Here is a 15895-nt window from a genome sequence, read left to right as displayed (position 1 = left end):
ACTAGGAAGTAGTTTCCAGTCTTTCTGGATGATGATAGCCAGCGGTGTTTATCATGAGGACGTTGTTTTCTGCACATGTGAATCTTTTGTGTATGGTTTCGTTACTCCTCTATCAGTAATGTTTGAGTATTTATGGCGAAGCAGAGTGTAGAAATTATAACCTGCCATTTTATGTGTATTTCCGCTTGACTCGTTCGAAGGAAAGGACGATCAGAAACCCTTCGCCAAGCACGTGTCCGAAACAGACTAGCTCAGCTGAGTTAATTTCATGATACATAACCCGTGTCATAAAGGGAATAGTCTTTTTCTTTGGATATAGATCATGAGAAATCTTGAACTACTGAGGAGTTTTCCAGTGCTGGAGTTGGAAGGAACTGAGGACCCATTTTGTTTGTCAGTGGATTGTGATTGTGGAGTTATTTACACTGCAACATCTACTCACATAACAGGCGTCCAGCCCTCCACTCATCAGGTACAACACTGCAGTAGGCCGTATAATTCTGCCTTTGAAAATTCGCCCTTGATAATTTTTGAAGCCACTATTAATAACTGCTGTACAATAGCCATTAGCATTTTTTTAGTTTTTTTTCATTTTTATTCTACAGGCTGTAAGTTCTGTTTCACTTGTATCCGATGGGTACCTGCCAGAAGATGGTAGTGGCTGTGTTATTGGAATGCAGCACTTGCCAGACTTGGAATCTGTATGTGTGGCCACTGCAAAAGGAGATGTAATTCTTTGGAATACAGTTACTGACCAGGTAAGCCGAGGTCTGGTTTGGGTAATTGTCAAGAACAAATCCCTCAAAAAAAAAAAAGAACAGTCAAAAATAACCCCAAAGTGGGAATGTGAGTTGAAGCTCTAGGTTTGAGACCTGGCCAAGTCATTGTCTCAGGCTGGGGTGCTTGTGTTGGTTCACACTCAAGATACTTTTGTAGTGTCTAACTCTCTACTCATGATCAACCATTAACATCAAACCCAATGGCTAAAATCAGAGGGGATGGGTTGAAGAGGCCATGGGATGAAATAGGGGAAGAAGAGGAGGTTAATTATAATAGGTTTTTTTTTTGGATAAACTGAAATCTTGAATTATTTGTACCTCACACAACTTACCTTTTCATCATTGAGAAGAAAATATATATTACAGTTTGATGGTAGTATTTCCCAGTAAATCATGTAAAAAAGAGAAAAAAAGGGAAAAATCATTTGAAAAATTTAAGCCTTGATGAGGATCTTGACATGTCCAGGTATGTGGTTCAGTCAATATGTTCCTTTGTCAGGTTGAATGTGTTGGCAGTGTGGACAATGGGCTCAGGTGTATGGAATGGAGTCCTGATCAAGAGCTTGTGGTATTCATGACAGGTTGGAAAATATTATTCATGTTGATGACCTTTAAGGAATTAATTCTATTGGTATACTGTTTTGATATAGCACACAAAAACTAATTTACACATCTTTATGAAATCTGAAGACTTTTCCTTTGACATTTTTAAGGAGAAGAAACTCTTATCATAATGACAAAGGATTTTGATGCCATTTGTGAGTTCCCTTTTCACTCAGAGGAGTTTGGTGAAGGTGAGTCATCCAATTGCTTACAGCACCTTTGTATTAATTGTTGCAGGCTCTCCAAAATAAGGCACAACTCACTATCAAAAGATCTTTAATTTTTATACTATTACAAGTATTGTTAAGGTTTTTTTTTTTTAATTTTAGATTTACTGAGGAATATAAATACAGATCTGTTAAGACTTAATTCATATGTATATATTTTCTTGTCAGAAAAACCAATCACAGTTGGTTGGGGAAAAAAAGAAACACAGTTCCATGGGTCCCAAGGCAAACCAACAGCTGCTGATGTACAGGAAGTTGTGAGTGTGATTTTCTTTAGTACATGGTGTAATATACTTGTGGTGATATTTATACCTGTGTACTTTAAATCTCACAGAGAGAATTAATTACATACAGTGTTTTTACTTTGAAGTTTTATTAGCATCCACAGAAGGGTACTTCAAGTAGGAAGTTCACTTGAATCTTTTTTGCTGCATTTGTAGGATTGCAAATTGACTTTGATTTCATTCTACAACAGATTGCCAAGCCTGCTGCAAGTTGGGATGACAGGAAACCAAGAATCAGCTGGCGTGGTGATGGACAATTTTTCGCAGCCAGTGCAATCCATCCTTTGACAGGTATCTGCTTTAGCACATCATTTTTGTTCTTAATACTCCTACCTTCATCTCTCCCCTCCCCTAATAAATATCACACTTTGCTTTTGGGCATTGTACAACTTCAACTTCACTAACTATGGCTCATTCTGAAATCTGTCTCCAGTCATGTCAATTTATTTTTGTTCACAATTTTATTCAGCATCCAAATGTATGTACCATAAGTCACGCATGAAAATGATTGTATGTTGTTTGATGATAGGTGCAAGGAAATTGAGAGTGTGGAATAGGGAAGGTGTACTTAGCTCTACAAGTGAAAATGTTGATGGATTGGAACAGGCATTATTTTGGAGGTAGGTTCATGAAAGTCATCAGCAAAGTTTTGTTGCTTTCCCTCAAGCTCATTTGCCTCTATTTTTTTTCTATTTTTTTATACAGTTTTTATTTAATTGCCTTTACTTTTTTCCATTTTTTTAAACATTTGTTTTTATAATTACCTTTTTAGACCATCAGGCAGCTTAATAGCTTCAACCCAGCGCAAGCCTCATAGACATGAAGTGATTTTCTTTGAGAGAAATGGCCTCAGACATGGAGAATTTGTGCTTCCTTTTGGCAAGATGGAAGTTCAGGTAAATAGCAGTTAATGGTTTACACTGTAACATCAGTATGCATAATCTCCATACTGCTCTCCATACATGTGGTGAAAAAGGAGAATTTGTATAACAATCACATCAGAACTTCCTTTGCTGGTGATCATTTCTTTTATTCTTGTTACCTCAATATGTGATTCAGGGGTGATATTGTAAAGAGAAACTGGTCAACCGCAAGGTTAAAGCATTAAACATGCTGTAATAATATTTTATGGCTGATTTGGCACAATATGTTTTTGTTTAAGTTGAATAAAAACCTCACTGAGGCTGTAATCTCTGGCCTTTGTGATCATAGATGATGATAGCTATAAAAAGCTCATGGGCATAACAATATCAGAGCAGATGTGTGTGGCTTTAAACATGTTACCTTTCTTTCTTTCTTTCTTTCTTTTGTTTTTTTTGTTTGTTTTTGTTTTTGTTTTGTTTTGTTTTGTTTTTTTTTGGGGGGGGGGGGGCTGTAGTAGACTGTTGTTGATAGTTCTCATTGTGTGGTTGCAACATGCCACTTCCCAGAGTGGCTGCTTGGTAAATATTAACATTTTGTATGTTGTAATAATGTCTTGTACAAGGTATTGGAAATAGCATGGAATAATGACTCATCAGTACTAGCTGTCTGGTCTGAAGAGTTACCAAGCACAGAACAGATAGAAGAATTTGTACCAAAGTCTTATGGTTTGTTTTCTTTATTTATAAACCCTGTAAACCCCAACATCGTTATAAATATTCTCCCCACTGTACTCTATACGTTGCCTAAGATGTTGACACGGAGAATTTGTTCAACAACAGAGAGCTTGGTGATCATGTCCTTTATTCAGGGGTCATATTGCAAGGAGAATTTAGATGCTGGTCACTCATAGGGATCAAAAGGTTTATTAGACACGTGTCATTTTTATTTAGATGTAAAACTGAAGTGGTAGGAATCACTCTCACTCTCATCTTTTCCAAGTAACAATGTTGTTAGATATGGCTCTCTAGTTGTTCTTTCATTAATACTATGCTAAGATAACAATAACATATTAATGTTTTACCTTGTGACTTGCAGTTCAGTTGTGGACAGTGAATAATTATCACTGGTATCTGAAGCAGCAAATGGAATTCCCAGCATCTGCTAAACATAGAGTGGCCTGTCTTTTATGGGACCCAGAGGCTGCCCTAAGAATGCACATCATGACGAGAGGTAAGAATGAACACATGCAAATTGTAGCACATTGGTTGCAAGATAAATGTCATTATTAAGCAAATATATATGATCTTGCATGTGCCAGTTGTCCAAAATTGAGATGAGTTAGTGGTCTTGGTCTGGTGACACTGAGCTCAACAAATGTATTTTAAAATAATTTCCTTGCACAGGAGGCCAGTACTTGAGTTATGAGTGGTGTTGGAATACAGTTCATAGTGAAGGGGCTAGTGAACAAAACATGTCCACTGTAGCAGTCATTGATGGAGGTATAGTTGTAGCATTTTGAAAGTGTTTAATTGTTAGAGAAGTTTGATTTAAAATTATTCTCTGTTCCCTGTGTAAAATAGATCTTGTTTATAAGTAGGTAGCTCATGAGTAAGGGTAATGTACATAGGTGTGGCAAGTTATTGTCAAGTTTTGTTTTGCGTAAATATGCATGGCCATTTATGAATTCAGCCATGTGTATTTTTACCCTTTGCCCCACTAAAAATGACTAGCATCCAAGTCCTCCTTATGATGTCACCCATAAATTAAATGTCAAGGTCAGGAGGCTAAAGGGAATGACCACCAACTTAAAAACCTATTGATTGTTGAACAAATTCTCCTTGCCAGCATCCTAGGAAATGTATAGAGAACAGTATGGAGAATATTTGTATTGATGTTTGGATGTAAAAGCCAGGTTTAGTTCAGATATTCCTTATCTTATTTGTAGCTAAGTTGTTGCTGACTCCAATGAAAAACATGGTGGTTCCCCCTCCAATGTCTGCCTATGCCCTGGACCTGCCATCCCCAGTGTCCACCATCAGCTTTGCTCCACCCACACACTGTAGTGATACGGCAGTTATGATGTCCAATGGCAAGATGGCAATCTTCAAATTATTGACAGAAAATGGCGTAAAAGAAGTGTTCAGGGCACCTGGCAAAGCCCCAAACCTTGTTGGCATTTACAGGTAACACAGTGTTGTTATTTTTCTCATTACAAAATGCTTTCTCTTGGTACAGAAATTGACAGATAATGAAAAGATGCATTTAAATTGTTTACTTGTGTTCTCTTCCAAGCTACAACCATTTTGGTACCCATGGGGACTTAAAAACAATTTTGGCAACTAATAGTCACCAACTTGGATACCTGTGTTTGACCTCCATGTGATATGTTGTTACATTTTTAGAACCAAGTTTTAGGGTTTGAAGACAAGACGATCCTACACCCAGGCAACCATTTTGTAATTTTAGGATGTGGAATGGAGACTTTGAGTAGCTTGGAGTTCTAACTGATGTTTGCACACAAACTTCTTGCTTATTTACTCATTCTTTATTATGTGTTTCTTGTACATAACAGTATAGACACCAAAGACTTTCCAACAGTATGGACAGGAGCCTTGTGTTGGCGGCAGATGATTTGGTGGAAGGACTGCACCCTTATCGCAGTTGGATGGGATACCATGAGTCAGAAAGACATTGTTTGTGAATTAGAGATCTCTGCAGAAGATGGGGCTAATAGCATTGCTATCAGGTAAGAGTTGAACTTATGTGTATTCACAGTGATACAGTCTTACTTATTTCTATTTCCTTTGTGAATCACAGCCAGTCTGCCATTAACAGGGTTTCACTATAGTAGATTGTAAGCCAGGCAATATACCCACATAACATGCAAAGTTATATCAGCAGAAGTCATTGATTCTAAACTCAATGCTGGTGGGTGTCTAGTTGTTCCTTTCAACTGAGTAAAATTCTGGTAAACTCTTGAGATTTTTTTTATTTTACATGATTTGCGAGCACCCTCGATTTTTCAAAACACTCTCCGTTACCTTTCGTTTGTTAACAATTTATTTGTTAAGAAATCCAAATAAACAGAGGTCTACATAACCAGCATACTTGAGAATGCAAGTCACTATGAACCCTTTTACTCACAAGAGTGACTAGCATTTAAATTCTCACAGCAAAATTTCAAGGAAATGTGTAGAAGCTAGAGGGGAGAATTTACAATGTCACTGCTGAATCAAACTTTAAGGCCACGAGAGTAAAGGAAATGATCACCATGTAGAGAAGCTCTTTATTGTTGAACAAATTCTCCTTATCAGCACCTTAGAAATGTTTAGAGAACAGTATAGAGAATACGGAGGATGTAAAGGTTTCACTAAGCTTTATTACTCCCAATTTCTTCTCTTTTCTTCTCAGGCGCACGACTGAAACCGACACGCCAGTCCTTCGTCTTTGTGCCCGTCGTCACACTGAGTCTGTATTAGTGGAGCTCATTAATGGAAACTTACTTAGTTACACTTCAGGTATCTAACTTGAAAGGCGAGTTGAGTCTTTGTTCAAAGGTCTCCTAAATCTGACGTGACATATTTATTTTGTTTTCAGATTCAAGCCAGGCCAAATTATCACCATGGTTTAACAGTCGAGGACTTGAAATCTCTCTCCCTCAACCGTGCCAGTGTGTAAAAACAGCCTTAGTGGGAGATGAGGTTTGTAACTCAAATATAATTTTGTTCAGTGGTCAAAGTTGACCCGAGTCTCCTCACCTTCTGTAGTTGTTAGACATTTTTGAAGCAGTTTCTTTCGGACAGAAAAGACGTGCAGTCATAGTATCACAGTGAGGAATTAATCTCTCCCCCCCCCCTTCCCTCCCCACCCTTCCTAAAGCCTCAAGCCCCAATTTTACTTAAGGACCTTCGTCAAATGAATAAAACAGCGATGTCATTCCAGTTTCTATGGCGGATTAATTCCTGGAACAGGATAAAAAAAAAAAACACCCGTGAAGGCAAATGAACTTTGATTGTTTCACAATCGAGAATTAAATGTCAAATACAAAATTCGTCAACCTCAGGCAAAAGTTAAACCCTGACATTTTGATCTGGACTCATGAAAACTTTCCCCGAAGCCATTGTGCCGTAACTAAGAAATCCTTTTTTTTTTAATTTACAGGAAGTCGTTCTGGGATTGACTGAACACTCAAGGTTATATGCGAATAACAAAGAGGTACGATTCTGTATTTTGATGTTTTTATCGTAGTGCCAAATACCACAGCTGACAGCGGAACATAATTTGAATTTTACATTATAGGTGGCTTCAAACTGCTCTTCCTTCGCTGTTCATGATGAATTTCTTCTTCTAACAACGCATGCGCACACGTTGCGTTGTATAAGTCTTTTACCAACCACGCGAGGTAGGTTCCAGACCTTTTGATTAGAATAAAGGGGTAAGTTTCTAAAGAAACTGTGGTGCTGCGTCGGTGGGAGAGTATAGCAGGTAATTTAGTGTTAACAACTGGGTTGAAAACGTAAATTAGCCACCGTAAAGGGTAAAAAAGCTGACGTTTCGAGCGTTAGCCCTTCGTCAGAGCGATTGGTAAAATTTTGATTAGAAACTTATTTTCATCTCTAAGATCGACACGAATTCTTAGAAATAAAGCACTTGCAAAATTAAGGTGACATTTTTCCATATCCGAACTCTGAGTTAGTGCGGTTAAGAATCCATCACCTTCAGCGCCACAAACTTGTCTGATCTCAGCGAAAGCTTACTTCAGACTACTCCTTGATGTCGTAGGTTTGCCAGTTTTGATTGAAGATAAACCGCATCCTTTGGATGAAAACATAAGACGCGTCGAGAGAGGTTCACGGATAGTGGTCGCTGTTACTCAAGATACGAAAGTTATTTTGCAGGTACGAGAACAGGAATACTTTTAAAAGACTTCATTTTTCCACGGTGGAATTCTTTTACATTCAAGCGTCCTTTTCTTAACAAGTTACGGAAAACGCGATGGCGTTTAGGTTACCGTGTTGAACTCTGAATCGAGAAGTCTGGGTCCGAGAGGCCATGACGGGGTCATCTGAGTTGTGTTCTTACGTAAGACTCTGAACTCTCACAATGCTCTCTCCGCCAAACTGCCAGGAAATACTCGCTAATTGCTGGGTGGATTCACAAGCGATGGTCTCGCACACCATCCAGAAAGAATGAAGTTTTCCTAGTCGCTTCTTTCTAAAGAAACACGGTTAAGTTGCGTAGCTACTCAATTCAGCTTCGTATACAGACCCTATTTTAGTAACAAGAAATTTGGCCAGAATTTTTCCTTATGCGGCTAATGTATACAACTGAAGTGTTATCTTTGTCTGATTATCCTCGTAGATGCCTCGTGGAAATATAGAGACTATTCATCCTCGATCGCTAGTTTTGTCGTATTTACAGAAATGTTTAGACAGGTGAGTAGGCCTGGTGATGAGACTGGATTTTTGACGAGACTGGACACCAGGTGACTAGTGCCTAAGATCGGACGTTGGTGTTTAAAAACGGATACTAGTCTCGGAATAATTGGACTTAAGACACTGGCAACCCAAAGCAGACTCCAGTGTCTATAATGGGACATTGTTGTCTAAAATCGAAACTCTAGTGTCTAAAATAGGACACTATAGGGTCTAAAATCGGTCACTATTGTCTAAAACCAGACGCTAGTGTTTAAAAGTGGAGAACGGTGTCTAAAATTGGACAATAGTGTCTAAAATCGGTCACTACTGTCTAAAATCACACGCTAACGTCTAAAAGTGGAGAACAGTGTTTAAAATTGAACAACAGTGTCTAGAATCGGGCACTAGTGTTTAAAATCAGTCTCAAGTGTCTAAAAGCAGACGCTAGTGTCTAAAATCGGACATAGTGTCTTAAATCAGATTCTAGTGTCTAAAATCAGATACTAGTGTCTAACTTCGGACAATAGCGCCTTAAATAGACTACTCTGATCTAGAATTGGGCGTGGTTATGTTGATCAATGTACCTTTGGTATTTCAGTCTCAGCTATGGAGAGGCCTTTACCGTCATGCGCCGTCATCGGATCAATCTTAATTTGATACATGACCACAATCCCAAGGTGAGTATCACTTTTTTATGGCTGAATGAAACCAAATTAGTGGTACAAGTTTCTTACACTCAAGACCGGGGCCGGGGAACCGGTCATGTGAGCGAGCATTTTTAGTTTTCTTTATTTGTTTATTTATTTATAATAAAATATCTACTGAAATTCTGTCTTTCGCAGCTTTTCTTGGAAAATTTGGATAAATTTGTGAGTCATGTGGAATCGGTAAATTTTATCAACCTATTCCTCACGGATCTTAAGTATGTGGTTTTCTGAATTTCGATTTCCAATTTAAAAGTGTCAAAAAGTTTACGATCGGGTGTTTTTAATTTCTTGATTTTTTTTTTCTCTGGCAGAGAGGAAGATGTGACTACCACGATGTATTCTGATTATTATTCTGAATCAAAACAGACGTACGTGTTTATTTAATATGTTTTCAACACTTTCCACCCTTACATCAATATGTATATTCTCCATACTTGCCTCTGGCATTCACGTTCTCACAAGCACAGTCGTTTGACTGCTTTGTTGGTTGCCATGGTAATAGCAACTTTTCGTCTTCTTTGCTTTGATTTATCACCAACCTGTTGTTAAAACACCTTTTGCTGGCGCACTGGCGTCTTTTTAGATTGTTTGAAAGGAGCTCTCACTATAAGCGCTGCAAGACGCATGTTTCCCTGCCCGTGGGAAGATTGGAGACGAGTTGGGTAGAGGTTTGGTTAGACTCCTTTCAGAACTGTCGCTGACTCGTATTGTTCAAGGTCTCATACTTCCCACTGGCAGAGAAAAGCTCGTGCAGGAGCGCTAATAACGAGCGCTTGTCCGTCGTAGTATTTTAAAACGGTTCTTCTTTCAACAGCCCTGTTGCGTCTCTGGGTGATGAGTTAAGTAAAGTTGATCGAGTTTGTGATGCTGTGCGCGCTGCCTTGGAAGCTGTTGGCCATAACAAGTAAGTCATAATTGCCCCCGCAGGGTTTTTGGCCCTAGAGGGCCAAAAACCCGAGGAGGCACCTTAGGACTCCCCGCGTAATATAGAGGAAGACTGGAGAAGAGGGAATGTGGGTATTTTCGGTAGATCATAACCAGAAAAAATCTCGATTTGATCGCTTGCACGGCCGCAAGGTATCAACGTTTTTCCCGCAAATGGTCATGGGCTGCCAGTAAAAAGACACGCGCGCGAGGACTTTTAGGATCGGCGTCTTTGACACGAGATTTGTCATAGTATAGAGGAAGACTGGAGAAGAGAGAATGTAGGTGTTTTCGGTTGATCGTAACCAAAAAAAATCTCGATTTGATCGCTTGCACGGCCGCAAGGTATCAACGTCTTTCCCGCAAATGGTCATAACTACACAACTGTAAACAACAAGCCCAACTCAAAAAAAAAAAAGAAAATGGTACTGTAGGGCGGGGGCAGCTCTAGTGAGAACTATAACTAGTTACTGGTTTGAGTATATTTTAGGTGAGTAGCATTAGTTTTCTGAGGTTTCGCTACTGACTAGTTCCCAGTTTTAACTTATCTGTGGTGTCTGAAAGTGCAAGCGATATGGAAACGAGTCATTCATCAGCACACAACGAAGAGCACGAAGGGAACTGTTCCCGTGCATTTCCAACAGAGAGGCGACTGGGAAGGAATTAGCTCGTTCCTGGCTCTCTATCAGAGAACAGTGCGTATGTATGTGAACACCTCAATTCTGCCCAATTTATTTGAAGGTACTTTCTGTCCATCCTAACCACGTATGTGAAGAAGAATGATCCAGAGTTAGAGAAAGTTTTGATGATCATCAAAGATTTAAAAGGTTTGTTTGTTCGTTTGTTTCAAGCTCCTACAGGTAGTAATATTTGCTTTCTCGCCTTGAACTAGAATCCTGGGTTCTATCTTTTGATAAACGTGAATCGAGTCCATGAAATTTCTTCTTTCTTGGTACAATGTAGGAGACTCCGGAGTGTAAGAAACGTTTTCTCGTCAAGTCCTACAGTTTTTCCACTTTGATCCATCTTTTTCTTCAGTTTTGTGGATAAAATCGACTTTTGTTAAAATCATACCGTTTTGCCGTCATTGGAACGATTTAAATCATTGGTATTTTTGCAGTATTTAGATATTACGTTACTGTTTAGGCGGTCTTAGCGAAATGCCTAGATACTACTTTTTCCCTTTTTATGTAAGTGGTAGGTTTTGAAGGCGTTCACAATATATATCACATTAATAACTTAAGTTCCTATTTTCATTCAAGCCAATCCAGTAAATACAACAGAAACCGAACGAGTTACGTCAGAGGAAGCCCTTAGATATGTTCTCTTTCTGGTAGACGTCAATCAAATGTATGACGTAGCACTGGGAATGTACGACTTTGAATTAGTACTTATGGTCGCTGAAAAATCGCAGAAGGTAATGATAAAAGTGGACAGCGGTATTCTTTGCGCGTTTATGTCTAAAGGAAGCCGATGATGCTGATTTCTACCAATTCACATTTTTTTTTCAGGATCCTAAAGAATATCTCCCATTTTTAAATAATCTACGGAAAATGGAGACAAATTTCCAGCGTTTCAGCATAGACAAATACCTTAAGCGCCACACTAAAGCTATTCAACATCTTAGTTTGTGCGGTAGGTAGTGAAGTTGTAATGTAATATGGGAGTATTCTTTTTGCGATTTAAGGGGGTAGATTGTGAAGAACAAATCACCTGTTACCCCAACAGTCCGCCTTGTTTGAGCAATAATAAACCAAACACCAGAAACTAATATTGTGTGTTGAAATTCTGTGCAACGTAGTTTGCAGTATAGATGGGTATTAGCGACCTGTTGAGGATTTTTTTTCTCTTTTGGGGGGGGGGGAGGGGGGACGGTAAAATATTTTCATTCGCTTCACCCTCGTGAGTTGGCTCTTACTGAAGTAGATCGTCGCAGCAGTGCGAGTGACTTCTCTTATGTATTCTCTAGGGCCAGAACATTTTGATGAGCTTGTTTTACTTGTGAAAGAGAACTGTCTATTCAAGGACGCGCTTAAGCTTTATGGGAAATCCAGCCAGGAGCACCGGGTGAGTCGATAATTATGCGATTGAAGATTTTCATGTTCGTTCTGCTATTTTTCCTTTCTAATGATTTAATGACTGTGTCCATTTACGAATGGATTGGACCAGAGTGTGTATCCACCTGACTTAGCCATAAGCCTACCCAGGCTACCCATCAAAGACGTTGAAGATTAGCTTGTCTGTCTCGGGTTAATTTTGAAATAACTGCGTTATTTACAGGCTTTATTGGTTGCATATGGCGAGTACCTTGTTCAACAGAAAAGACACGAGGAAGCCGGACTAGGTATGTTATTTAACGTTTCAAATTTAGAAGAGGATAAATTTGCATTATTACCTATATGTGGTTGTTATAAATCTGCTTCTACCAAACCCTTCAGGTATAACCACAATGAATTTAGCACTTACTAGCCTTACCAGCCTCAAGTATTAACTTTCCTTTTTGCAGTATTTACTAGTTGTGGAGCTCACGAGCAAGCTCTATCATCATTCCAGAAGAGCGGAAACTGGAGACAAGTGTTTTGTATGGCTTCTCTGTTGCAGCACACTGGCGAACAACTGGTATCATTGGCCAGAACAGTTGCAGGTGAGCTACTCACCTCTTTGGTAGAACTCTCTTGTTCTTGAAACATCTGTTGGTCAGGATTAATGTGTTCATTTGCAAAACTGTAGGTTATCTGAAAGGACATAAGCGTTCCCTTGAAGCCTCCAGAGTCTTGGAAGAATATGCAAAGGTAAAGAACTGCAGAGAACACAAGAGTCTAGTTATGAGTGATTGATATATCATCACTCAGGGTTAGTGCGTTTATCCCCGCACCAGCTAATGACAATTTCTAAACTCTTTTACACTATGCCTTAGATTTATGGTTTTTCATTTGAATTCCTTCTCTATTGTTACATTTTCATTCTTTTCAAATTTTGAAGACCTGCTGTTTCTTGGTTTGGATTTATGTCCTTGTGCTTTTTTGTTTGGTTTCGTAGGATCCTGAGGAAGCCATTGCTGTTCTTATCGACGGAATGCAGTGGGAAGAAGCTCTGAGATTGGTGAGTTAGAGAGTTTTAGGACGGCGTCCCTCCTGTACTATCCCGGGAACTCAAACGTATTATCAAGTCTCTGTAAGAATTTTTTTGAAGCACGCTTTCACTAGTTAAGTCGATGGTCTCGCTAGCACCAGCGGGACAGAGGAAGCCTGGAGCGAATGAGGGAGTGAGCGTGTAAGACTGGGGCAGAATTATTTTTTCCTTTCAGACTTAAGTGCCTTCAGTAGAAAGAGCGAATTTCCAGAGGAAAAAAAGCGACATGACAGTTTTGCTTAAAACTCGACAGAACAGTTCGTCTCCTTTCGTGTGACTTATCTAGGGACGCAAGCCCTTTAAACTCGATGGGGGATGGAAGCGGTTTAAGTTAACTTAGGGCTAATTTTGAATAGCGTCGCCGTTTACAGGGTTCGTGTTTATGTCCCTTATAGATGCATAAACATGATCGGACAGATATTGTGGAGACACATTTGAAAGGCGCGTTGGAAGAAGGTTTGTAATAGTAATTTAACTACTACTTATCTTCGCAAAACGGGAATTTCTGATCATCTGCGGAGTCATCATTGAAGAGTATTCGCGGGATTTTTTTCATCCGAAAGATATTTAAAAGAAAAAACAAACAAACAAACGTCATTCCAAGAGTTGAAGGAGTCGTCATCTCTTTAACAAAGTTTAACTGAAAATATTTGCAAGGCTCACTTGAACTTGTTTTCCTTGTAAGAATAGGAAGCTTAAAGAATAAAGGTCTGTTTTTTTTAATTTTATTTTTTTTAATCTCAGCCCATAACCACCACTTGAGTTCCATACAAGAACAGGAGGAGCTGTTCAATAAATACACCAAGCGACTGAAAGTTGTCAGAGAATTGAAAGAACAGCAAAGTGTAGAATATCAAGGTATAACACGACATTTTTAGGTAATTTTTTTGGTTGCTTTGTTCCATGCTGGTTCATTTGCCTGTACCTTTGAGTCAGCCACTAATTTCCTTTTTTCCAATCATCTTCGAAATTTTTTTCGTCGGTGTCTTCCTTTACAGAGAGTGGACTGGCGCGAGATGATACGGACCTGTTCTCCGACACGAGCAGCGTAGGCGATAACTCGGAGTATGCCTCTAGCACCAGTTCCCGTGGGTCAAGATCAACCGGGTAGACAAAAGTCCTATTTTAAACTTAAGTCACATCTTTCCTAAACTTCTTTGCGGCTAAGTAAGGTCTGTAATTAAAATTTATTTTTGACAGGCGATCCTCCAAAAATCGAAGAAAAACTGCACGAAAGATGTACAGCTTGAAAGAGGGAAGTAGATTTGAGGATTTAGCCTTGATGGAAGCACTTTCTGACATTATTCAAACCGTTCACAAGACCACAGGTATGCGAGTCCAGTTCATGTATTAGCGCCCTATATATTGGATAAATCAAGGCAGGCCCATAAAGGGCGCGGAAAGAAGATTTAGGGGCTGAACCACTGATTCATTTGAGACTGGTCGTAAAAACGCAAGCATAGACACAAGGCTGAAGTACGCATGTGCAGTTAAGTGTCAGTTATAACTAGAGTATCGTGGTGCATGCAACGTTATTTCCGATTACTTCATTTGCAGACGACATGGCGTCCTTGCTCAAGATGTTGGTTTTGTTTGATCATGCGGAACAAGCTACCGTCCTTCAAACCAACTTTGAAAAGCTAATCTCAATGATAGAATCATCGATCGGCGTTATCTGGCCCCCAGAGGAAAGCTCCAGCAATTCAAGTCAAGTTTCCCAGGTACGTTAAGCCGATTGTAAAAATTACCCAACTCTCTATCGAGTTCTCGGTAGCATAGTGGTAAAGAAGCGGATGGCGAAGGCATGTGTTTGGCTCCTAATGGCAACTCAGATTTGTTTAGTTTGTACCTTTCTCGTTACAAAACGTCAGTGAGTCTTTTTTTAGTGATTTACTCTCCCAACCGCGTCATTTCGTAATTTAAAGTCTATCCTCAGCTTCCGATAGCAATCGGAGGGCAATCGTTCATCTTCAAGCAACAACTTATTATCTCCAAACGATCTTCGAGACTTGCAGAAGTACAGAGCTTGGTTCTTTTTCAACCATTTTGTATTACGTGGCCTTCACGATAGAGTCGGGTTTCATTAATTTTAATTCGCCTTTTTCCAGATCACAGGTCCAGGAGCTACAGTTAACAGCATCATTGCAGCGATGAGAAGTGATCAGAATACGACGTTAAATAAGCCAAGAGGTACTCATCAATGTTTGCCTTTTTATTTCGTTTGCGATGGTACATGTTTAATTTTAAACATTTTAAACAATTTTAAATACTAGAAATCCTGAAGATGGCCTGAATATGCTTTGTGCCAAAATACACAATTGACTATTGCGTGAAGCGCGGAAAATTTTCACTTACCCCCGGGAATGTAAAAACGGCACCAAGCACGGGCGCTGTAATCTTTAAAATGTTTCGATCTGTCCCTAAAAAAAAGCCTAAAACAATCTTGGATCATTTTAAAAATCACTACCGTTATTTCTACCTGCAGATGAACTGCAAAGACCAAAACCTCCTCCCTTTAAAATAGCAACGAACTGGAAGCTTGACCAACTCCTGTCATAACGAAAGGCAAATCGTCCCCGAGAAAAGGAGAAACAGCGTGTTTCACGAGGCTTGAAGTTCAGTGCTCCTCACAAGCAACGCTCTTATTTCAAGGACGTAATGAACTTTTGTCAAGGATTACAGAAAGTAAGCAAGCAATAGATAGGGAGAAAGATCAAAAGTAATAAATGTACGTGGCAGGCAAGAAAGCGACAATTGCGAGAATGAAAGAACACAGAAGTGAAACGACACAAGACAAGAAGAGTTGTTTTCCAAGCTCTTTATATCAATTGAGTTAAACACTTTATGGCTGATGTCAAGGCATGAGAGAATTCGAAAGCTGGCAATAAATTAATAAATGAACTCCAGTATGTAAAGTTTATATATTCAGTGTGGTCACTCTTGTAACTCTCTTTGTTG

The 15895-nt window shown here is 39.3% G+C and overlaps 1 protein-coding gene across 2 annotated transcripts; it reads left to right on the top strand.

Annotated features, from left to right (window-relative positions):
- The first annotated feature begins 43 nt into the window (after positions 1-43).
- Positions 44-15843, top strand: LOC131784371 (elongator complex protein 1-like). Of its 2 annotated transcripts, XM_066166146.1 has the most exons (39): positions 44-90; positions 320-472; positions 606-758; positions 1279-1360; positions 1493-1573; positions 1778-1866; positions 2085-2184; positions 2423-2513; positions 2666-2789; positions 3380-3482; positions 3853-3987; positions 4161-4256; positions 4703-4940; positions 5330-5503; positions 6169-6275; positions 6355-6458; positions 6919-6972; positions 7057-7159; positions 7540-7655; positions 8119-8192; positions 8773-8851; positions 9017-9096; positions 9193-9249; positions 9696-9785; positions 10547-10632; positions 11068-11222; positions 11317-11440; positions 11775-11872; positions 12086-12149; positions 12312-12449; positions 12536-12597; positions 12845-12907; positions 13333-13393; positions 13682-13795; positions 13936-14044; positions 14138-14265; positions 14495-14658; positions 15046-15127; positions 15423-15843. In XM_066166146.1, the coding sequence occupies exons 2-39, from the start codon at positions 323-325 to the stop codon at positions 15494-15496; spliced, it is 4002 nt and encodes a 1333-aa protein (XP_066022243.1). In that variant the 5' UTR covers positions 44-90; positions 320-322; the 3' UTR covers positions 15497-15843. The 2 variants fall into 2 exon arrangements, with proteins under 2 accessions (XP_066022243.1, XP_066022242.1); XM_066166145.1 differs by having other exon boundaries at positions 67-472.
- The last annotated feature ends 52 nt before the right edge of the window (positions 15844-15895 follow it).

Source organism: Pocillopora verrucosa, chromosome 4, assembly GCF_036669915.1.
Source record: "Pocillopora verrucosa isolate sample1 chromosome 4, ASM3666991v2, whole genome shotgun sequence".
In the NCBI taxonomy this organism is placed as follows: Eukaryota; Metazoa; Cnidaria; class Anthozoa; order Scleractinia; family Pocilloporidae; genus Pocillopora; species Pocillopora verrucosa.
This window is presented reverse-complemented; position numbering and strand designations above follow the sequence as displayed.

What these genes read in the sequence shown, in the direction of transcription:
- LOC131784371 (XM_066166146.1), top strand. Translation starts at nt 323, where the DNA reads ATGAGAAATCTTGAACTACTGAGGAGTTTTCCAGTGCTGGAGTTGGAA. An exon ending in TACATGACCACAATCCCAAG is followed by an intron (nt 8,852 to 9,016) that starts GTGAGTATCACT and finishes TGTCTTTCGCAG; the next exon opens with CTTTTCTTGGAAAATTTGGA. An exon ending in TCAACATCTTAGTTTGTGCG is followed by an intron (nt 11,441 to 11,774) that starts GTAGGTAGTGAA and finishes TGTATTCTCTAG; the next exon opens with GGCCAGAACATTTTGATGAG.